The sequence below is a fragment of the Grampus griseus genome (assembly GCF_964374135.1).
Source record: "Grampus griseus genome assembly, chromosome: 10".
Lineage (NCBI taxonomy): Eukaryota > Metazoa > Chordata > Mammalia > Artiodactyla > Delphinidae > Grampus > Grampus griseus.
This window is the reverse complement of record NC_139004.1, coordinates 20,892,089-20,915,619: the sequence shown is the minus strand read 5'-3', so window position 1 is coordinate 20,915,619 and position 23,531 is coordinate 20,892,089. Positions and strand designations below refer to the sequence as shown.

At 42.4% G+C, this 23,531-nt stretch overlaps 6 protein-coding genes across 6 annotated transcripts; 4 read left to right on the top strand and 2 right to left on the bottom strand.

Moving 5' to 3' along the window:
• Positions 1–2,887: 2,887 nt before the first annotated feature.
• Positions 2,888–3,242, top strand: LOC309828308 (histone H4). The gene has a single exon (XM_082663556.1). The coding sequence runs from the start codon at positions 2,904–2,906 to the stop codon at positions 3,213–3,215; it is 312 nt and encodes a 103-aa protein (XP_082519682.1). The 5' UTR covers positions 2,888–2,903; the 3' UTR covers positions 3,216–3,242.
• A 3,204-nt stretch (positions 3,243–6,446) lies between these two features.
• On the bottom strand, positions 6,447–6,827 carry LOC309828095 (histone H2B type 1-C/E/F/G/I-like; the record flags this gene model as incomplete). Its single annotated transcript, XM_082663177.1, has 1 exon — positions 6,447–6,827. The coding sequence occupies one exon, from the start codon at positions 6,825–6,827 to the stop codon at positions 6,447–6,449; it is 381 nt and encodes a 126-aa protein (XP_082519303.1).
• A 397-nt stretch (positions 6,828–7,224) lies between these two features.
• LOC309827845 (histone H2A type 1-like) lies at positions 7,225–8,386 on the top strand (the record flags this gene model as incomplete). The annotated part of the gene is made up of 2 exons (XM_082662725.1): positions 7,225–7,609; positions 8,310–8,386. 2 exons carry the CDS (start codon positions 7,225–7,227, stop codon positions 8,384–8,386), a joined length of 462 nt encoding a protein of 153 aa, XP_082518851.1.
• Positions 8,387–9,135: 749 nt separating this feature from the next.
• LOC309828913 (histone H3.1) lies at positions 9,136–9,697 on the top strand. The gene has a single exon (XM_082664565.1). The coding sequence runs from the start codon at positions 9,150–9,152 to the stop codon at positions 9,558–9,560; it is 411 nt and encodes a 136-aa protein (XP_082520691.1). The 5' UTR covers positions 9,136–9,149; the 3' UTR covers positions 9,561–9,697.
• Positions 9,698–18,553: 8,856 nt separating this feature from the next.
• Positions 18,554–18,934, bottom strand: LOC309828936 (histone H2B type 1-L-like; the record flags this gene model as incomplete). The annotated part of the gene is made up of 1 exon (XM_082664606.1): positions 18,554–18,934. One exon carries the CDS (start codon positions 18,932–18,934, stop codon positions 18,554–18,556), a length of 381 nt encoding a protein of 126 aa, XP_082520732.1.
• Positions 18,935–19,971: 1,037 nt separating this feature from the next.
• Positions 19,972–20,382, top strand: LOC309828822 (histone H3.1; the record flags this gene model as incomplete). The annotated part of the gene is made up of 1 exon (XM_082664390.1): positions 19,972–20,382. One exon carries the CDS (start codon positions 19,972–19,974, stop codon positions 20,380–20,382), a length of 411 nt encoding a protein of 136 aa, XP_082520516.1.
• Between the last annotated feature and the right edge of the window lie 3,149 nt (positions 20,383–23,531).

Genomic DNA, 23,531 nt, shown 5'->3' with positions numbered 1-23,531 from the left:
ATCATTCTATGGTCAAAATATTTATAGAATTTATAATGTATGGTAGAGGGCTTGGCCCAATGATGTGATATAAAGTTATATTTTGGATGGCTTCTTTTAAGCTTGTCAGTGAATCTCTGCGACCTCATGCACCTCGTTTGAAGATAATGTCAACATTATTAGTCTACACATTAGGCATTTCCTTAATTTTCTTAAATTCTAGACCCTGGGAGCATTGGCCTTCCTGGCTTATTTATGGTAGGTCTTGGCTTTTCTTGACTAGTAAATTAGCAGCTTTCTGGAGTACAGAAATAGGCCCTTTCACACAGTCTTTCTTCCCTGTCCACGGAATAACATGTGGCAAATAGTAGCTCAATAAAAATGTGCTGAATTTCTCATATACATATGTTTTTGAATTTTGAGATTATCTTTAAGGTGGAGATTATTTAACAAAAAGATCCTTATCTCCTGAAAATATTTGAACGTGGACTTGTTTTCTCTCTTTCTCTCTTCCTGGAAGCAGGAAGATGGTGGCTAAACCATCATGGGTAGTGTTGGTGGAAGTGGTAAGAAGTGGTTGAATTCTGGATATGTTTTGAAGGATTTGCTGATTGGATTGAGGGTGTGAGAGAAATAGAGAAGTCATACATAGCTCCACGATTTTTTGCTTTAACACGTTTCCATTTACTGAGATGGGGACCACCACAGGAGAGGAAGGAGCATTTTGGGGGTGGTGTGTGTGGGGTTAGGATAAGTTCTGTTTGGACATGTTAAGTTTGAGTTGTGCACTTAACATCCAAGTTTGGAGTGGTCAAATTAGGATTCTATATGAATCCTATATGTGTGAATGTATATGTGAATATACATGTTGAAGTGGATATATATATATATATATATATATATATATATATATATCTCCAGTCTGTTGAAGACTCCATCTTTGAGAAGATTATCGGCAATGAAATCCAGCCAAAATAATTTTTGACCATGACTGGTGTGTTGCTTTCCATGACTTTTCTCCTCAAGTAATAAAGAGCATCCGTGCCATACCTGAAGATGGAGGACAAGAAAGCCTTCTCTAGTATTTCCTTGTGTATATCTTTTTTTGTGTGTCTGCACTTTTTCCTTTGCTGTAATAAATCTTAACCTTGGGTAAATGTTGATTCATGTGACTCCTTCCAGCGAATCACCAACTACTGGGTGGTCATAGGGCTACCGGGAAACAACTTGTACTGTATATACGTATTTACTTGTTTAAAAGCATTTCTACACTGTAGGCTACTTAATGCCTTTTCTTAGCGCCTAGGACAGTATCTAACACATAAATATATGAATAGGAATCCTTTCTGAGAGAGAGAAAACTATAAAACAGTCCACACATATATTTAAAAAATGAGCATAGAGAATAGTTCTGTTAGAGATTGTAAAGCAAGGTAAAGGGTAGAGACACATTTTACCAGTAGCCGCCGAAGTGGTTTTCTCAGGTCAAAGTACAATCATGGCCTCCCAAACTCTGCACTCTGTCCCAAACTGCTACTTATTTACTCCAAAGATTAAAACTCTAGTAGTTGCAAAGAATCTGCGCCGGGATGGCCCAGGAGATTTCTAGTCTATCAGCTTAACCACATGGCCACAATTACCTAAAAGTAGTGCTTTCCGAATTATGTTATAGAAGGAAATGTAACTCAAGATCTTGGCTTCCACCCCTGCCCTCAGTTTAATTCAGTATTTTCGCAGCTTCATAGGGCAACGAGAACTGTCGTGATAAAATAGCACGGTTACTTTGGCAACCAGAAGAAATCACTTAAACGGTTTCACGCTTATTTTCAGGGAGTCATTTTAGCTCCAGAATTTAAAAAAAAAAAAAAGGGTGGGACGCCATTTTATTTTTTTTCCTTACTGTGAAACAAGGTTACACAATTTTAACGACAGAAGGAAAATAGCAGAGGATGGTTTCGATCCATCGACCTCTGGGTTATGGGCCCAGCACGCTTCCGCTGCGCCACTCTGCTCTCTCTTCGAAAACGTTTCCTAATAATACTCTTAAGTCTACTCAGAGGCGACTTGGCCTCTAAATATAAAAAATGTAAGAAGGCGCCTATTTATTTCAATTCCTTGGCTACAAGTTGCCAAGTCTCTGGAATAATATCGCTACCAGAATCAGAGGAAACGACGAGGAGTAGAAAAGTAAACATTAACAGAGTTAAGTTACTGGGCGCAGAGGTGAGGGGCGGTTAGATAATTAAATGAGAATTACAGGTTTTAGTAAACAGGGAAGGAAACGAAAACAAGAGGGAAAGGAACACGGGCGTCCGCGCGGCGGGCGAGAATTCTACCACAAAATCACTAACCAACCATGTATTCGCCTTTGGGAAGAAAATCCTTTTGGTCAGATTTCCCTTGGCTTCGTGATGGAGAGGGTGAAGTCCTGCAGTTTTTAAAGTCCTCCGGAGCGGGGGGTTCGGTTTGAAGGGATTTTGTTGTAGGGAGGAGTAATGCTGGAAGCACCGTAAACTTGGGGGCAAAGCGGGGCTCCGCATTCCAGCGAAGGTTGCAGCAGTTCCGGTCGTGTGGGCCAAGGCTCCTGAGCAACCGTTCCAAAGCATCCCAAACAGCAAAAGATAATTAGTAAAAAAAAATGTTAACATTTTTAGTCTGACGCAGCTGTTAAATAGGTCCTTAGAAGTCCCACTTAGGGCCGGAGGACCTGCTGTAGACTCCTTCGTGAAGGGCACATTCGGCGGGCGGGGACTAAGTCATCATGACGTCATCGAGACTGGGCCGCGAGGAGAGGGGCCGGCGGGCTAAAGGAAAGTGCGGGAGAGCGCGCTTTCAGTCTTCAATTCGGTCCGAAACCCGTTCATATAAGGGAATTGCCTCGGGGTTTTTCTCGCTGTTTTGAGTATTGTCAGAGCAGTATTACCATGTCTGGACGAGGCAAAGGTGGTAAGGGATTAGGGAAGGGGGGCGCTAAGCGGCATCGTAAGGTTTTGCGCGACAACATCCAGGGTATCACCAAGCCCGCCATCCGGCGTTTGGCCCGGCGAGGTGGGGTCAAGCGCATATCTGGTCTGATTTACGAAGAGACCCGTGGGGTACTGAAGGTCTTCTTGGAGAATGTGATCCGAGACGCGGTCACTTACACGGAGCACGCCAAGCGGAAGACCGTCACCGCCATGGACGTAGTGTACGCCCTCAAGCGCCAGGGACGCACCCTCTACGGCTTCGGCGGTTAGGTCTCCCGTTTTCAGCGATTTAACATCTTTTACTACCAAAGGCCCTTTTCAGGGCCGCCCAAATGTTTCGGTGAAAGAGCTAGCACTTTTTGCTGTTCTTTTTCCTTGCTTTTTATGAGGTGTACTTCATTTACTTTTAATTAGTCAAAAGCTATTTTTCGTGCTTTTTAATTTCTAGTTAACATTTTAGGAGGGAAGAAGTTGGCTGATTTGTGTATGTTTCTGCTTTGTGGAAGTGGTTTCGGGTATAAGAGCATTTTAACGTTTCGTGGGGCAGTGAAGAAACTCACAGAGGACTGTCTTCCCTAGGAAGATTCCGCTTAAGTTCTGGTGTATTTCAAGTTTGGAGTCGTGTATGCATAGTGCTTGAATACTGGAGAGAAGTCGGCTTACACTGCCCCAGATATAGTAACGCGAGGCTCCCTTCCCCCGCCTGTGGTCCGTGCTCAAAATGGCGGCGAGGACGAGGAACAAAGAAAGCCCGCGCCCGTGGCGGAAAGCGGGGCCCGGAACAAAGGCGAATTTACGAGGGGGGCGGGGCGTCCCCTGTGCGGGGCGCGATCCTGAGCTCTGCTGGAGTGTGGTCCTGCTGCTGGGCTCTGCAAACTTAAAACCCTTGTACCAGTGCTTTGGGGGTAAAATTAAAATGCACAGGCGGGGAGAGCTAGCACGTGTTTCTAGTCATAGAGAACACTGTATTCTGACTTTCTGTTAAAATTTTAAAAAGCCGATAGGAAGTCTGTTACTTAATGAACAACATAAATGTCACCTAAGCTTTACAGCTGACATGATTTTAAAAAAATGCTACACAGGCATCAGTATATTTTACCTCAAATTAAGTACGCACTATTTTATTTTTTAAAAAAGCTCCCATATAATCACTGCCAAACTAAAACCAGATTCCCTAATATCTAATACTGGGTTCACAGTAACAAATCCCAGTTATGCCCCAAAATGTCTTAGAGATCTGGTTTGCTTAGGAGGATCCAATCACGCCTTCTCAGTCTCAGGTTTCTGTCTTTTTTTTGTCTCAGGTCTTTTAATCTACAAGTTTTCTTCTCCTTGATCTCATTTAGTTTTTTGATATTGATTTGCTGTAGACCTGGCCTATAGGATGTCTTGCTTTGGCTTGTTTCCTGATGGGGTTATTTCCCTTGACTTCTGTACCCTGAATGCCCTACAAGTGATTTTCCCTAGACTTGACTGAAATCATGTTAATTTTCTTGTCAAGGAACAGTTACAGATGATTGTATGTAAATACTATTGTACATCAGAGGCACTTGATGTCGGGGTTATCCAGATTCGATATGATAGATCAATTACTGGTTTAGGGTGATTAGTGTCTTTGTAAAAGCAGGTTTTTCCTCCTTGTGGCCTGCAAGTAATTTGTAGGGTGATACTTTGCGAGCCAGAAATCAATGCAGTCATTTGGAATCTCATCTGTTTTAAAGATACGGGCTCTGGTGCTTAAATATGAAAAGGATCAGATGTTATTTGAGCTAAGGCACTGGTTTGAGGAAACAAATTCATATGACGATGTTAATTTAATAAACAAACAAAATTGAGCACATGGCATATACCAGGCACTGTCTGATGCTATGGAATTATAGCAGTGAACAACTGTGAACAAAACAATATATCTATATTCATGGAGCTTATATTTTGTTGGAGGGGGCACAAACAAAACAGGTAAAACAGTATGTAAGATGGTGCTATGAGGACCGCTGAAGCTGGGAAAAGCATTAAAGTATGGAGGAAGGAGGTGACATTTTAAATGATATGGTCATAGAAGGCTTTATTCATAAGTGATGCTTGAGGGCAAAAAAGATTGAGAAAGTGAAGCTCCAAATGGAAGGAAGACCAAGAAGGAAAGTCTGGATGCAGAAAGGAAGTATTGTGGTTGGGTGGAGGGAGGTGAGTAGTTCTTATATGGCCTTCCTTATAACCCAACACCTTATTAAAAGAGGTACCTCTAATCCTAGTGAGGCATGAGAAAGTCCTTGGAAAGTAAGGCACATGTTGCATGAATTGGCCATCAAACGCAGGGAAGACTTACAGTCACAGGCACTAGGTTGTCCTCAGAACAGTTCAGGGGAACGAACTGGTTTCAAAGAGGGGCTTGGACTGTTAGAAGTGGTTTGGATTGTTCACACTGCCAGACAAGGAATCCTAATTGGTGTTAAATGCTAGTAGGCTTTCCGGCCTACTGCCTTGTTTATGGCTTCAAGATTCTGAGACTCCAAAGTGGGCAGGACTAAGAGCAGCTTCCCAGCACTTCAACCAGAGGCTTTAGCCAACAGCTAATACTTTAGAAGACCCTCTCTGTGCAGTCACCACCCTGAGTACTTTACTTGTGCTCTTTTATTGATCACCCCAGCAGTGCCACAGAGTAGTTGCTAATTATTATTCCCATTTTAGAAAGAAATGCTCACAGAGGGTTTAAGTAAGATGCTCAAATTTAACATTCAAAGAGGCAGTCGGGACTGTATCATATGCTGGGGGATTTCCCCTTAAACCATGCTTATCCATTTCTCAAATATACTTATGTATTTGTTTTCAAGAATACATTATTTTAAAATGTACTTAAAATTAACTTCGGAAAGCAAGAAATGAATGCCTTAATTATATGTGGAGTTTAGGGAATTCTCTTCACAAGCACCATTCAAAATATAGTAACTTATTTCATGTTCACAAAACTCACTGTGTAGATGTAGGGAAGAAAATTTTTTTCCTTCTTCCCTTCTAGATTCTTTGGCTGGCCTAATAATTGATAGAAGACACATTGACAGGAGAAAAACCAAACGTAACAATGATGTACCTCCTGTATACATTGGGGAGCCCCAGTAAAACAAAATCTACAAAATGGCTGCGGCTACCACCTTAAATACCTCTTCAGCTAAAAACTAAAAACGATGGGAATGGGCAGCCAGGTCAAAGCACAGGAAACAAGGGTAACGTTGTTAGGCAGATGTAAGTTGTGGGCTTTTCCATAGATAACACATTCGGCCATCCTCCTCTTCCTGGTAGAGTAACAGACACCCATACAAAAGGGGTATTTCTCTTACAAAGGTAAACATCTCTTACGAAAGAGTAACTTTCCGAATCCTTCAGAGCTTTTTCTCTTTCCTAGGTCATATATAAATATAACTTTGAAGTCTGGAGTTACAGACCCTTAAGAGACAATGTGGGTGGCTCTTAAAAGAGCCTTGAGTTATTGGAGAGGGAGCGAGCTTATTTGGAGCTGGTGTACTTGGTAACAGCCTTGGTGCCCTCGGACACGGCATGCTTGGCCAACTCCCCGGGCAATAACAGGCGCACGGCCGTCTGGATCTCCCTAGACGTGATGGTCGAGCGTTTGTTGTAATGCGCCAGACGCGACGCCTCGCCCGCGATGCGCTCGAAGATGTCGTTGACAAATGAATTCATGATACCCATGGCCTTGGAAGAAATACCGGTATCCGGGTGAACCTGCTTCAACACCTTGTACACATACACGGAGTAGCTCTCCTTGCGGCTGCGCTTGCGCTTCTTGCCGTCCTTTTTCTGGGCCTTGGCCACCGCCTTTTTGGAGCCCTTCTTCGGAGCAGAAGCAGACTTAGCTGGCTCAGGCATCGCAAGACCCACAAAACCACCAGGTAGCGAAAGAGAAACAAATACGCCCACGAGCAACCGGCCTCAGTATTTGCTTGGTCTGTATGCAAATTAGAGATGGCAGAATTGCGATTTGTGATTGGTCTTTTCAGCATCCTAATCTCTGATAGGCTCTTTATTACAAAGTCTCATTGGCTCTTCCCTTAGCTCAACCTTACATAATTTGACTTTTCAATTACAAACTCTCTATGTAAATTAGTAATGTTGTTGTTTTAGAACTAGCTTTTGATTGGCTAAGGTTTGTGTTCGGCCAATCGCACAGGCTGTTTTACCAAACCGCCGCAGAGTATAATAGTCTAGTTTCTTGTATTCTGAGGGTTATTTTCTTTGGTTTTTGTTTTGACATTAGTGTTTTGTCATGTCTGGCCGGGGGAAACAGGGCGGTAAGGTACGTGCCAAGGCGAAGACCCGCTCTTCGCGCGCCGGGCTCCAGTTCCCCGTGGGACGTGTGCACCGCCTGCTCCGCAAGGGCAACTACGCCGAGCGGGTCGGGGCCGGCGCTCCGGTGTACCTGGCGGCAGTGCTGGAGTACCTGACGGCCGAGATCCTGGAGCTGGCGGGCAACGCGGCCCGCGACAATAAGAAGACGCGTATCATCCCGCGTCACCTGCAGTTGGCCATCCGCAACGACGAGGAGCTCAACAAGCTGCTAGGCAAAGTCACCATCGCTCAGGGCGGCGTCCTGCCCAACATCCAGGCTGTACTGCTGCCCAAGAAGACCGAGAGCCACCACAAGGCCAAGGGCAAGTGAACCAATCCCAATATCAGTGCGTGTCTATAACTTTTTACCCAAAGGCTCTTTTCAGAGCCGTCCACATTTTCACACTTAAAAAAGCTTGTAACTAAACCTGGGCTGGGTCTATGAAGCTTACGCGCGGTTAAAGCCACTGGATAATCGCCACAGTTTATTATCGCAAGTTATCTTCGCTATCTAACGGGACTGATTGAAATGTGACAAAGGGAAACAACTTTTACAAAAAAGTGGTTAGTACCGTAAGCAAGGGCTTTTAGTAGTGGTGAAGAAGCAAGTTTTGGTAACGTTTTAAAAACCTGGGGTAGTTTGGTTATTTAGCGAGAAGGAAAACATTCTATCCTGAGGAGAAGGCAGGTTGGGGGTGGTAGCTTAGAATGTCACTAAGACGTTTGAAACAGCCAAACGAAAGAACAGCTGGCAAATCAGATCAGCGCGGGCTTTTCAAGTTCTGAACTTGTTGCCGAAACTCGGCCTCCGTTCACCCGTGCCGAATAGTAAGCAGCGACATAGTTTTGGGGAAGTAGAAAAGAGTAGCTTTCATTGCTTTGCCAGGCAATGGAGACCACAGCAGACTAGTGCCCTCAAGACTGTGCCCTCCCTTGAGAGAGTAGGAAGTTATCTTATACAGTCTAGGAGTGGAAAATAGGGTCGCAGATAAGAATGCAATTTTGCGTTCTTTTTTACTTCAGGAAAATTTCAAAATCAAAGATGGCGTCCGGCGGTCCTGGGACTGGCTCTGGTGGTGCTTGAGGTTATCGCACCGTGATCTCCTTTCTGGAATGAAAAATGTTCACAGAGGAAGGGAGTGTTTTCTCGGAGAAATAAACACCAGGTGCATAGTACAATTCTAACTAGAAAATAATCAGTTTCAAAGTGAAATTAAGCAAGAAAGAAAGATCTCTGAGAGACTGGCTGACTGGGCTAAAAGAAGAGTTAAACATGATGGCGGCTATCTTAACTAATTTCTGCTGTAACAAACTGAAGCAAAATCCCATTTGGCCACCATAGGAAAGTCAATCATTTGTTGCGCACTGTTTGCTGGTCGTCCCCGGCCCGTCGCTTTCCCCGTGGTTTCCCAGTGGAGATAGGAAGTGGCAGCCCAGGGGAATCTAAGTTCAGTTCAGAAAAAGTAACCACGGAGGAAAAAGAATACAAGTAAATCTGTTCTTAAAGCGTAGTCCTCGGAATTCTAGGCCCCATTACATAGATTTGAATCAGAATTGGCATCGTCCACGATCCCCAAGTGGTTCCTTACTTATAATGTGAGATGCGCTGAACTAGAACATTAGAAAATTAGTTCCTTTGGGTCGCAGAGTATAACAAAAAGAGGGATTGAAATGTGGAGTATTTCATCCAATCAGAGTCTCTAGTTCTTCACCAATCACTGCGTTGACTCTTCAGCCAATGGTTTTGTTTCGCGGGGCTTTTGAAATAGCGCAAGGCCAATCGGAACGTTTCTGAGTATATATAAAGGGGACCTCTTCCTGCTTATTTGCCTACTTGGTTTCATTTTTGTTTGGTTTCTTACGATGGCTCGAACTAAACAAACTGCGCGGAAGTCCACCGGCGGTAAGGCGCCGCGCAAGCAGCTGGCCACTAAGGCGGCCCGCAAGAGCGCGCCGGCCACGGGCGGCGTGAAGAAGCCGCACCGCTACCGGCCCGGCACGGTGGCCCTGCGCGAGATCCGCCGCTACCAAAAGTCCACGGAGCTGCTGATCCGCAAGCTGCCGTTCCAGCGCCTGGTGCGCGAGATCGCGCAGGACTTCAAGACCGACCTGCGCTTCCAGAGCTCGGCCGTGATGGCGCTGCAGGAGGCGTGCGAGGCCTACTTGGTGGGGCTCTTCGAGGACACCAACCTGTGTGCCATCCACGCCAAGCGCGTCACCATTATGCCCAAGGACATCCAGCTTGCTCGCCGCATCCGCGGGGAGAGGGCGTAAAGCTTTCTCAGCTATCTCAATCCAACTAAAAAGGCTCTTCTAAGAGCCACCCACGTTTTCTTTAAAGTAGCTGTCATTTAGTCTGTTCTGTTTCGGAGAGTTTTGGTTCGGGATGTTAAAGTGGAAATTTCCTCATGAGTTACTGGGTAAACTTGTGTTTTGGGAGTGTTGTGCAACTTTACAAGTTGTTTGTACTATTTCAGTTAATTAAATTCTGGCAGCTTTGCATATCTTCAATTCGTAGGTTATGTGCAAAATTTCCTCAATGCTGTCTCGTGGGAAATGTAATATAAACACATGCAGGTGGAGTGGGGGATTGGTAGGTTTGGCAATAGAATAAGCCGTGTTTTAGGTAATTTGGAAAGGGCAGTAATCGGTGTGATGTGAAGATCGGGTTATTGGAGTACGTGGATTATGTATGGAAGGTGAGCTGCTTTACCCACAAAAGGTTGAATTTGGGTGAAGGTGGGTGTGGATTTGCTGCTTACCCCTTCTAAAGCTGTGTTCCCACATGTTTGGATATTGACAATTGAGAAGCTAGAGCGTTTGTCGTTGCTTTCTAATGTCTCTGAGACCTCAATTTGCTCAATTCCAGTCTCTGCCAAGTTAAAGGTGAAACAGTTTTGGCTTTCCCGTGAAATGTTTGACCTTTTACACAGAGAACAATGAGGGCGTTATTTTGCTGATAGTAGACTTCTATAAAAAAAAAAAATTAGACCTCTCAGTCAGGATTTCTAATAAACTTATTGGTAGCAGAACCCAAGACAGAGAACCCTGCTGGCTTCTACAGTTTCACTACTCAAAGTGTGGTCCACCACCAGCAGCATGTACATCACTTGGGAATTTGCTAGAAACGTAGATTTTCAGACCCAACCCAGGTCTACTGAGTCAGAATCTACGTTGTACCCAGTTCACCCCAGGTGATTCTTATGAACGCTAGATTAAGAAGTCTATTTTTTAAAATGGTGTTTTTGGTCTCATCAAGAAAAGCAGCCTGTCTGAACTCTTACCAGGAGAACGCATTTGCAAACTACACTTATTTATGTAATAGAATGAAATTTCTGTCAAGCAGTTACACATAACAAGGTGCCTCTAGAGTTTGATTTCATTATGGATCAGTGGTCTCAGTGGTGACTGCACATTACAGTCAATTGGAGCTTTTATTAAAATATTTTTGCTTGGGGTCCAATCAGTATGACTATAATTGTATGAGGTGGGCCCAGGCAACAGTAATTATTAAAACTCAGGTGCTTCCAATAGGTAGCTAGGGCCAGGACTAAATATTGAATAAATTCCAATCTTGTGGTTAGCTCCTGTTGGACTCCAGGCTTAGCAAGGAGTTACCTAACTGAATCAGGCTTTCCTTGTAGTTCCAAAGGAGGACTTTCTGGCTTGCTTGATGACAGTTTATCTCACTGCAATGAATCAAATAGTATTTGGCTTTTATAGCAATTTCTGAGGACAGGGCTAGTGTGAGTCTGTATCGAGAAATGCAGCTGCTTTCAGTGGTTGACATTACTAGGTTTTCAGGGATGCTACAAGGAGGAACATCCTGGAGAGTGGATACCTCTGTCTTCACATTGTGCTTTCCTGTACAGATTAGCACAAGGTCTTGTTTGGTCTTTCAGGTGGACTTTCTCCATAGCCTTTAAAAAAATAAAATTATTTAGGAATTTATCTCCCTACCCCCACCCCCCACCCTGGATATTGTTTCATTTTTTAAAACTTAAAAAAGATTTTTTTTTTATTATGCAACATTTGAGAATATATGGAGGTAGAGATAATAGTTTAACAGACCCTACGTACTCCTCACCCAGCCTCAACATCAACACTGGCCAAATTTATACCTCTTCTACCTTGATTATTGTCAAGCAAATCATATCATTTCCTCTCTCAACATTTTAATATACATCTACTTTAAAACCTAATTGTGATGTCATGATTACTCCCCCAACAAACAACATTTAACATTGATGACTTTTTAAATTTATTTATTCCACATACATTTGTTGAGTTTACAATGTGCCAGTTGCTGTTCTGTGCACTGGGAATATACTTGGAGAACAAAACAGACAAGATTCTTTGCTCTCATGGAATTTACATTTGACCCTGGGATAGACAATAAATCAGTATCATATGTAATATGTTAGATGGCGAGAAGAACAATAAAGCAAGAATAAGGATTGTCATGGGGAGTTGAAATTTAGATAAGGTGACCAATGAAGACGGCAGTATGGAGGTAGTTATTTCAGTAAAGAGTTGTGAGGAAGAGGTTGTGGAAAGAGAAAAAGGGAGCCTTCCCTGGTGAGTGCCGCAGTGGTTAAGAATCCGCCTGCCAATGCAGGGAATGCGGGTTCGAGCCCTGGTCTGGGAAAATCCCACATGCCGCGGAGCAACTAAACCTGTGTGCCACTACTACTGAGCCTGCGCTCTTGAGTCCGCGTGCTGCAACTACTGAGCCTGCGTGTCACAACTACTGAAGCCCGCACGCCTAGAGCCCGTGCTCCGCAACAAGAGAAGCCACCGCAATGAGAAGCCCACACACGGCAACAAAAAAAGTAGCCCCTGCTCGCCGCAACTAGAGAAAGCCCGCATGCAGCAACAAAGACCCAACGCAGCCAAAAATCAATCAATCAATAAATTATTAAAAAAAAAAGAGGGAGAGGAGGAGGAATGTTGAGATGCCAGGGGGGCTATGTGGAGTGGAGTGGGCTGGGCTCTGTAGGAGGAAATAATGGCAGAGAAATGAAAGGAAGCCAGATCATGCACGGGCTTGTAAGTCACGGTAAGGAATTAGGCTTTTGCTCTGAGTGAGACGGAAGGTCTTGAGAGGAGTTGCACATAGGAGTTTTTGTGTCCCTCTCTCTCATTTAATCAGGTTCTGCTTTATTTTCAGGTGGTCTCAGTTGTGCTCCAGCACAAAAATCAAGGCCCATTTTTCTTTATTTTGTGCTATTCAAATCTTGAAAATAGAAGCTGACCTGGAGGATTTATAGTTAGGGAGAAAAGAGAAAATCATTTATAAAATATAAACATTTGGGGTTAAAGGTGACTCATAGCATAGTACTTCCATTTACTAGTTTTATGGACACAGGCAAATTGTTTACCCTCAGGTAACAAACGATTTATTTGAATTGAAAATCAAATGTCTTCAGGAACCAGGTAAGGGGTTTTTGTATCAGGAACAGTGGTGAGCTATCCAGCTTTATATCACTGGGTCAGTCAGTAGTGACCTTCTGGCTGAATACAAGCCCCCTGTGTTGCAAGGTCCATGTAGCACTCTTGGTCTTTATTATGTCATTTGCCAAGTAGAGATGTTAACAATGCCGGCCTTGGGAACTGTCCAGATTCGTGATTTTATCAATTCAAAGTCTGTAAATCAGTGCCTATATGGATTAGTTAATTTAATCCTCACAATAACTCTGTGGGTTGGGGGGGCCATTATCAGCTCAAATATGATGATGAAGAAATGGAAGCATAGTGAGGGGAACTACCTCTCACAGGGGTTCATTTGGATAAAACTGTCATGGACTTTATCTCCATCACTAGAGAATGGATGGACATTTTGTGTTATGTGCATATGTCCATTTTACTTCATCCATCCATCCACTCATCAAAAACTTTTTGAGTGCTTACTGTGTGCTCAACAATGTTCCAGGTGTTGGAAAGAGCAATGCGTAACGTGGCAAAGATCCTACTGTGCGGAGCTCACCGACGATTATTGTGGGAGACAGAAAATAAACAAAGATAAACAGACTTATGGTAGGTAAAGAGGATAAAGAAAACAGACCAAGGGGATTAAGGACTGCCACAGAGTAGGAGATGGGTGGTGGATAGTTGTCATTTTAAATAAGGTGGGTGGGGAAAACTTCACGACTGAGATGAGACATGAAAGCCAGTGTCATGAAGCTTGGAAGGGAGAGGGGTCTTCATACATCTGTAAGAAGATCATTCCATAGAGAAGAAACCGTGATTGCGAAGGTCCTATGTTGGGAGCATCACTTGGAATGATGGTCGCAGGTCTGATAACCAACTAGATAGAACCAGGTTCCTCTTCTGTTTTCTCAAACTGGAGTTTCAAGTCTCAAGCTCAGCAGCGATTTTACACATTTTTTTTTTTTCCCCAAAAGTATTGTTCTAGTTTCCTGAGCACACCCAATTCAGATGGTAAACTGAGGCCGGGGCAGGAAGAGATGAGTACTAATCCCAGGGAGGACTGCCAGCCTGATTCAAGGATACCAGTCATTAAGGAAAGACCATTAATTATTTGATAATTTATTTAAAATAAAAAGTAAGATATTTTGAGGTTCCAAATAATCACCATCATCGTTTTACTTTTCAGAAAAAAGAGAATCCAAATGTAATATTCCTAAAAAGGCTTTATACACTCTAACAAGTAAATTTTCTGAGATTACATTGCATAATTATGGATAAGTCGCCAAATATAAATAAGACTGCTCATCTGTTGGCTCATGGCTAATAGAACTCTATATTAAAACCTTCAAAATGGTGATGATTTGATGGCCAAACCCATGATTTTAAAAATAAAACAAAATTAAAATACATTTATTTATTTATGATAAAGGTGTTACATGTTCTCAGCTGCAGATCTTGAGCTATAGCTGTGTCTTGGCAGAACTAAGAGATCACATCTCTTCTGAACCCTTCCTATTGGGAGACACTGCAGTCCAAATGCAGGGATTTTCATTATGGAGTGTAAACTATTAATTACTTTCATTTTTAATAAGTAGTGTTCAAGGAAAGAATGGAAAACTGGTGTCCTTCAGGTTTTGCCAGATAACTGAAGCTGTCGGGGAGGAAGAAAATGTCCTCTATCCTTTGCCAACTAAAGAATGTAGCTAGCTATCTAGTTCTACAAGGTTTGAGATCCAGCAAGTAACAGAACTTCCTTTTAGAAAATAGAGATTGGGACCCTGCCTTGTTGGAGGGTATATTAAGATAAACCCCCAAACCTTGTGGACGAAGAATGTCACCTGCCATATCAGTAAACTAAGGATGTGGCGGCCATCAAGCCATCAGCTCCTGCAACCGCCCCCGTCTGTGCACCCTGAGGGGATTCAGGATGGAGAAAAACAGGATACTGGCCCTAGATAGTTAAGCTACATATATATCAAAGGAATGATTTCAATGAGTCCAGACTCTTGCATCTTCCCAGATATAGAAAAGGGCTAACTTCATTAACTTGAGATGGCTGTTTTCTTTAACAGTTTCTTTGACGTTCCAACTACATGCTTTTTTGTGTTGTTGTTGTTGTTGTTGTTTTTTCTCCAAAAACTCCTATATATCCTGGATCCTCCTTTACCTCTTCAGGACCAGTCCCACAGAGCTATCTGGGAGGCTGTCTCCTGGGCTTAAGTCCTCCATATACCTGCTGAATATAACATAATTCTCAACTTTTAGGTTATTATTATTTTTCCAATTGACAACCTTACGGCTTATTGCAAGTTTATTCTCTGCTTTTATGAGGTCCAAAAAGGGTGTTCTAGATCAGCAAGTAGCTCTTTCTTCCAAGCAGTGGTTCTGGAGCCCAGGTGCACTTTTATCTCTGTGTCTCAATCATCCTAAACACATTGCTTTCCCATGTTAAAAAATAAAATTCAATGGAGTAAATTTTAAAGATCTTATTGGCTTTATTCAGTGATTCATGAATCAGGCAAAATCCAGGCTAGCAGATAGAAGAGAGCTGTGAGGAGCTGTACAAAATAAAAGATTTTTCTAGGCAGAAGGGAGCAGGAACAGGGAAGTTACACTAGGAAAAAAAGTGGGTAGCTTATTGCAAGGTTGCTTTCCTGTAGGGGTTGGCAGGGGTCTGTCCGGCTGATTACCTGACTGGTGCTGAGCAGGAATTCCTGTTTGACTAGTTTAAGATTTCATTTCTGGGGAAGCCAAAACTGTAATTAAGTCTTGGTCTGATGACATAACTCTATTTTGGGCCTCTTTTGTTTCTAAAACACTTTTGTCTTGGGAGGGGAAAGAGCTTGGAAAGTCTTCGTGGGAGGTTATTATGCCCCAGACCTGAAAATTCAAACTTTACTTTTATTTACATTCCATTGTTAGGAACTCAGCTATGTGGGCTAAGAAGGCCACACCCAACTACAAGGGAAGCTGGGAAACAAGGTCTCTGAGGGCTCAGGAAGGAGAGGTTAACAGCCAGTGTGCCTCTGCCTCTGAAGGTTTATAGAGTTTATCTGTGCAGAACTGGGGCCCTGAAGTTAGTATCATGTATCTGTCACCTCAGATATCCACACTTGCTCTAATTCTCTTTCCAGAAAACCTGTGTATTTTCTAAAATCACTATGCACAGGTCCTCTGTTCTTTCCTGATAGTGGTAGACAGAGCATTGAAACAACAGAGTTCTGGGGCAGTCCCAACACTAAATATGCTTGAGCAAGTCACCTATAAGAGTTACTGTATTATCTCTACAGATGGGGAAGCATGCTGAGTGATTCTGCGTAATGCCCAAGGTCACCTGGCTAGTAAATGGTGACAACAAATTTCAGCCCAGGTAGTGAACCTCAAAGCCCTTCAATTTTAAGCATATTTCATTACTGTTCTATATTTGTATACATCATTATTTGCTCTATAGGACAATGTTATATGTCCTAGGTAACAGGGACCATATCTTATTAAGAATGACAACTAGAATGACAAGTGAGAAATTACCTTAATGCAGTGGTAGCCTCCCAATACACTACCAGGCAGGCCATTTCCAAGGTCATAGAACATAAAGTCTCACTGGCCAATTTAAGTTCCCTGATTAATTTGATTGAATCAATTTTAAATATATAGCAAGAAACAAGGGAAAAGATACTGGACAAATGAACACATTTCAGATAGGTTGCAAAAGATCAGTTGAATCCTTGGTTTCACTTTTCATGTGAAACCTCCCTTTCCTCCTCTTCACCCCTTCTCCTCCCCCTCCCTCTCTCCTATCTCTCTCTGACCCTCCCCTCTCCCTCTCTCTCCTCTCACTCCCTGCCTTCCTTTGAATTTCTTCTCTGCTGAGAACTAGGTTGGACTTTGAGCAAAGGGGTCCAGCAGATGGAAGTGATTTGGAGCCAACACATGCTTGCTCTGTTGGAGAGATGCAGGGCTGAGTATACAGCCTCCCATCTAGGGAGGTCACCAGTGACATACCAAGGAAACATGTCTTTTATGTGCATGTTGTCTGTAGAGGGCAAATGGTACCAAAGTGGGAGTCACCAGTGGGTGGTCAGTTTAAGAACTCATAAATATTGGGGAACTCATAAATACTTAGTGTCTTACAAAGATTTGGCACTTCTTGGTTCTTTCATCACTTTATATCTCCATGTAGCACACACAAGCTCTACTTTCCCTCTAACATCTCACGAGGTACTAACTTAATGATTTACAGTAAATACAGCTTCTGAATTTTGTATCTCATAAATGCCTTGCTTACCTATCCAACATTTCTTATACGTTTCCTACTTATGAATTACCTACTTAATATTTATGAATTTCATCCATCCAGTTTGTTCTCGGTAGGCTCTCCATAGTAGAATTGAATAGCAGAATATATTTGAGAATATTCTCAAATAATAGAGAGAACATACCTTATACATAGAAAGGGATGAGTTCCCTAAGGAGAGTGGAGCGCCCATTCCAGGCCTGAGCTACATAGAGAGAAAAAGACTTTAATTTTGCTTAACCACTGACTATTTTAGGCTGTCTGTCACTTCTAGGGGTATCTAATACTAAGTCATACAGGTGCACATTAAAAAAAGAAGAAATCTTATTAAGGAGAATCTTTAAGAGGAATAATGGACAAGATTTATTAGTATAGTATTCCTTTCTACATTTCAGTAAGATCCTACATTTCAGTAAGTCACAGCGCTAGGACCAATACAAAATTCTTGTGGACCAATGATAAAACATGGTAACCTGAAAATGTAAATATATAACATCTGTTGTTAACCATAGTCCACAAATACAAACTTGAACTCCACACATTTTTGTAATTCCTTTCTCTCTTTTACTGTCTCCTCTTCCCTTGCCATCTCTCTTACTCCACCTCCCTTCCAGAACTGCCTCCAGGGAAATTAAAAATTTAAGGTTGAGTCAGTTCAGCTTTTGGCAATGCTAAAGTGACATTTAGACTGATACTTCCCTTCTGTTCGTTTGGGTACTGTCTAAAGAGTGTACCCTGTGAGGAGAGAGATTGTTTCTATCCTGCTCATTGCTCTGTCCCTAGTACCTGTCACTTTTTGAGAAACTTAATAGGCTCTCAATGAATGAATGAATAAACTCAGAGTCCTAGTTTTTCCACTCAAGAGTTCATTTAGAGAAGAATCTTGGGCACACTCAGATCTATGATCTCACAATACTCTGCAACTCCCCCCCACCCTCCCCAATCCAGCAGAGAAATGGCCATGACAGTGGACTTATCAAAAGTCCACTTTTGATAAGGATAGCAACTAAAGAGCTCTGATCGACATTGCAGGTAGCCTGTCGTGTATGATCCTTAGTCTCATGGTATTATGAAAATCTGTAGCTGAAATTGTATTGTTGCTAATTCCAATCAGCCTTAAGGGAAGACTGACTGACTCACTGGGCTGCCAGCCAAGAACTGTAATCAAAAATCAAGGTTTTATATTTCCAGGCTACTTGAGGTTTCTTACCCCTTCCTTTTCTCTATTACATGAATAACTAAAGATTTCACAGTCATTTGATGGTCTGACTGCTAAAATTCTTAATAGGTCAGCAACTAAAACTGACTTCTCAGTTCTTAATATAAAACCGTTTCTCTGCTCTGTGCTCGCTAAAATTATTTCTGCTCAGTAAAAGGAGCCCGATTTCTGAAAAAATTAGAATGGTAAAGATGCCTAATTAGTCAATTTTCAAACCTGACCTTACTTCTCTCTAGAAACGAATAGTATGCAGCATTAGAGCCCCTTTTGAAAGTGTGAGTGGCTCTGAAAAGAGCCTTTGGGTTTAACAGCGCCTGGAAACATTTACTTGGAGCTGGTGTACTTGGTGACAGCCTTGGTACCCTCGGACACGGCGTGCTTGGCCAGCTCCCCAGGCAGCAGCAGACGTACGGCAGTCTGGATCTCCCTGGAGGTGATGGTCGAGCGTTTGTTGTAATGCGCCAGGCGCGACGCCTCGCCCGCGATGCGCTCAAAGATGTCATTGACGAACGAGTTCATGATGCCCATGGCCTTAGACGAGATACCGGTGTCCGGGTGGACCTGCTTCAGCACCTTGTACACGTATACGGAGTAGCTCTCTTTCCGGCTGCGCTTGCGCTTCTTGCCATCCTTCTTCTGCGCCTTGGTCACCGCCTTCTTAGATCCCTTCTTGGAAGCAGGAGCAGATTTAGCCAGCTCAGGCATGGTGCAAAGTTATCAAACAGACGAAAACTGACAACACCTGTTACAATGTTGGCCTATTTTTGTAGGGCTTCTATGCAAATAGGTGCTTAATCTATCTCAATTCCTGATTGGGTCAAATCAGCCAGTAGAAACCTTTTATGCAAATAAGGTGATTTCAAATCTGCTTTTTGATTGGCTGTTTGAGTGGAACTAACACTCGACATCACCCCCCACCATCAGAAAAAATAACTTTCGTTTTCAGAATAGGGCAAAAAATTAATGTCTTGTCCGTAAGTATCTACTTGTGAGCCTTGTTTCTCTCTAGATCCGGACCTAAAGAGACAAACGCCCGATACAAATTTATGACTAGTTTTCTGCCAAAATTCAGTTACCGGGTTAGTAATTCTAGAAAAGAGAACATAGAAATTAGCTAAACATATAAATGTTTTCAAAATTATGCCATTGGCATTTCCAGTTCGGCTTGATCAAAGTCGGCAACACTTAAGCTTTACGAAGAATTAAGGATCGTCACATTTCAACGGCGGTAGTATTTTCATGTTTTCTAGGAACAGTGTCTGGAAGTGATGCCAGCGTTTGTTGGAGAGCTGGGAATTATGTAATATGGTGCTTGCATTGCTAAAATAAAACGTTTATTCAAAATCAGAACCTTTGATAAGTGACGAAACTGGACTCGATCAATTACATTCAAAACCGTAGTTTTTGAAAGGGCTCAGAACTCGGGAACGTTCATTTTCGTCTCTTCCCAAACTTAATCCCGAACAAAGGGATTAAAACAAAACCAATTAAGGTATATATAAAACATGTAACATACAGGGTGAATAAATGGCGGAGGACTTTAAGCGAGAAAATATAGAGCGTACTGCAATAGATCTAGATTTTCTAAAGTGAGACCTGGTATCCAATCACAAGGCCTATCCAGTTACTTAATTCACGGCGCGGAATTTGAAGATTCGGACCAATCAGGAGGACTTCGCCTGTATAAATATGAGCAAGAACAGCACGGCTTGTAGTTGTAGCTGTGTTTGCAATCTCTCATTATGGCTCGTACTAAGCAGACCGCTCGCAAGTCCACCGGCGGCAAGGCGCCGCGCAAGCAGCTGGCCACCAAGGCGGCCCGCAAGAGCGCGCCGGCCACGGGCGGCGTGAAGAAGCCGCACCGCTACCGGCCCGGGACGGTGGCCCTGCGCGAGATCCGCCGCTACCAGAAGTCTACGGAGCTGCTGATCCGCAAGCTGCCGTTCCAGCGCCTGGTGCGCGAGATCGCGCAGGACTTCAAGACCGACCTGCGCTTCCAGAGCTCGGCCGTGATGGCGCTGCAGGAGGCGTGCGAGGCCTACCTGGTGGGGCTCTTCGAGGATACCAACCTGTGTGCTATCCACGCCAAGCGCGTCACTATAATGCCCAAGGACATCCAGCTTGCTCGCCGCATCCGTGGGGAGAGGGCGTAAATTGGCTTTCTTAATCGAGTGATAACTGAAACCCAAAGGCTCTTTTCAGAGCCAATCACTTGATCATATAAAAGGTGCCGTAGTACTTAGTCATTAAGAGCACAAATTTTGCGCAGTCCCGAGAGACCTTTGTGGAGAGAGTCTCGGAATTAAGCTCTTTAAAAAGCCTATGGTGTGGGTTTTTTTTGGGGGGGGGGGTTGCGTTGTGTCTTCAGTGCTGCATATGGACTTTCTCTAGTTGCGGCGAGCGGGGGCTACTCTTCGTTGTGGTGCGCGGGCTTCTCATTGCAGTGGCTTCTCTTGCAGAGCACGAGCTCTAGGCTTGAGGGTTTCAGTAGTTGCAGCACTGGACTCAGTAGTTGCAATGCGTGGACTCAGCAGTTCTGGCGCACAGGCTTAGTTGCTCCGTGGAATGTGGGATGTTCCTGGACCAGGGCTCAAGCCCGTGTCCCCTGTATTGGCAGGCACTCTTAACCACTGCACCACCAGGGAAGTCCTAAAAAGCCTATGTTATTTTTAAGTTTTCAGTGTAGGAACTGCCTCCACGGCTTTACTTGCACACTCCCGTTTGGTGTATTTTGTGTAGGTTTGGTACATTTAGGCGTGGCTAAACGCTTGGTCTACACTAGGGTTCCCTTGCTCACCAGAATTGTGAGGCCCAGCTCGCTAGCAACCACAAGGACCTGTTGAGAATTGTCACGGATATACCACGACCACCCCTAAAACGGAGCCAAGGCTTAGGTTATTAGCTTTATCACCAAAGGGAAGACCTTGACAGCTCCTGAGAACTTGGTGGCGGTCTCTACCCACCAGGTCTTCTCTACAAAGGGCCAAAGCAACCAACAGGGGCAGCTGGGTGGGTCTCTGAGTAGGAAAAAATGGAATGAACTCGAATAGGAATCATGAGCCTTTCAGCAGACGCCATTACAGGGGTCTTTTTCTGTTTTCCTAAATTCCCTATCTTAATCTCTAAATCAAATCTTATGAAAGTACCTCATATTTGTCAGTAAAACATGAAAATCAGCTGTAAGCTTGACAGTTCTCTATTGCAGAAAATATTGTCTTCGCTTTCTTCTCATCCCTACAAAACAGCAGTGTTATGTTATTCTGTATTGAAACGATATTCCCTTCTTGTGGAAGTAACAAATTCTTCACTATTTCTAAACTGGTAGCTGAAGGGAAAAAAGTAAGGAATTTTTTTCTGAAACTATACAGTCTGTTATTTGGAAATGTGAAAGGTTGTTACTAATTGGGTTACTGTAGACCGTTTGGAAGGATTTTATGTCTATTCAAACACTTCAGCAAATTTCAGGTTCAAGATGGGTGAGGTATCCTTAACTACAAAATTGAGATCCTTCTATTAATCTATGGTTTTTTAATGGGCTGTTTCCCCTTGAGGATCAGTAAGGAAAGAGGTGAGGTGGTAAATTTAACAGAAACAAAGCTGTAAATAAATACACAGGCCAAGTTAGCCATTGTAAGTCCTAAAGGTTTTATAAAAGAAATCTTTGTTCTTGGAAGTGTGTCAGGCATTGAGTCTCGGGTGCTGAGAACTGGGGAGCCTGGACCCATTTAAGGAAAAAAGTTTAGCTATTCATAATTCCAATAATGGAGTGTTAGATATTTGTAACGCTACATAAAGGCATTCCATATTAGAACGTACTTGCCCATATCCTGTACTTTCTTTGAGATTCTAGCACAGTAAGTTTTTAAATGTCTGTTTCTGTCTCACCAGATGGCTGATGTCAAGATATGAGGACCAAGGGGGCACAGAAAACACCTAGTTGTATTATTAAATCCATCAGAACATCTAGAACAGTCCTCTGCCTAAAACAAACCCTCAGGAAATTAGTCAAAGTGGCATTTAAAATAAAAATTATTGAACAAACAGGAATTACCATTCAGTTTATTCCTGATTACAGAAATAAAAGATTGATAGAGTTCATGTAACTTTAATACTATATAGTATTACCACGTAGAAATAATCAACATTAATTGAGCGGTTGCATTACTGAGTCGGCCAGAAGTCATGTATTAGTCTATGAAGTCTCCAAAATATAAGGTAAATTCAATAGTTCTCTACTAATATACATAATTATTATTCTATTAGTTCTTTACAGATGAGGAAACTGAAACTAAGAAAGTTTCAGTTAAAAAGGATAGAGCCAAAAAAAAAAAACACAAAATAAAAAATAATAATAAAAAAAAGGATAGAGCCAAAACTTTTCCCTTTGGCATTGCTATATTAAACAATAGCATCAGTATGATCCTCAACAGTTACCCCTGAGGCTTTATTCCTTGGAAGAGCTGTCATAGGAAGACTGATATGTTTATTTTAACATTTTCATAATATGTTGAAGGAAATGGGTGTATTTTGAAAATGTACAGGATCATATAAAACTGTGTTCTATTATGCTACAATTATTACAGCCAATTGCACAGAAATATAATTGATGCACAGCAATAAAATTACAACATTAACTTGGACAATTTTTAGCCTTTCTGTCCATCATCCAAACAATGATCTTGATTGTTAAGACACACACACACACACACACTTTTTTTTTTTTAATTTTAAAGGCATACATTGAAATGGTAGTGCTTAACATGAGATTTTTTTTTTAATGAATTTTGATTTTCTTGGGGAAATATCACAAATCTAAATCATGTCACATTTTATTTGTACCTGTTGGAAAATTAAGTTGTATAACCATTTCAGGCTTACCTGGTTGCCTATAAGTACATGTAATTTAAAAACAAACAAGTATATAATCTCTGAATGACCAGTAGCTTTATTTTATAGAAGTGATAACTAAAAATCAAGATAATTCAGAAATGCCATTCTTTTTCCACATCCTGCCTACCTCATATGTACACAGGTAAATACTGATATTTTACATCTGAAGACTTTTATACTGCAAAGGTTTTTTTTTTTTTTTAGTAGCCCCAACACCTTGGATGGCATACCTCAGAAAGTAAGGGACCTAGTGCCTAAATCAAGCCATGAGGAGGGTCATAGAAGGGGCAGAGAGATTTATTACCCTTAGCTTTCCACAGAAAAACAGAAAATCACTGTATCTGATTATTATGGGGGTAATCCTACCCATTTGACAGGATTTTAAAGCTCAGTCAATTAAAAAACACCTAGA

Bases quoted from the DNA above. Each gene is read 5' to 3' on its own strand.
- LOC309828308 (XM_082663556.1), top strand. From the start codon at position 2,904: ATGTCTGGACGAGGCAAAGGTGGTAAGGGATTAGGGAAGGGGGGCGCT.
- LOC309828913 (XM_082664565.1), top strand. From the start codon at position 9,150: ATGGCTCGAACTAAACAAACTGCGCGGAAGTCCACCGGCGGTAAGGCG.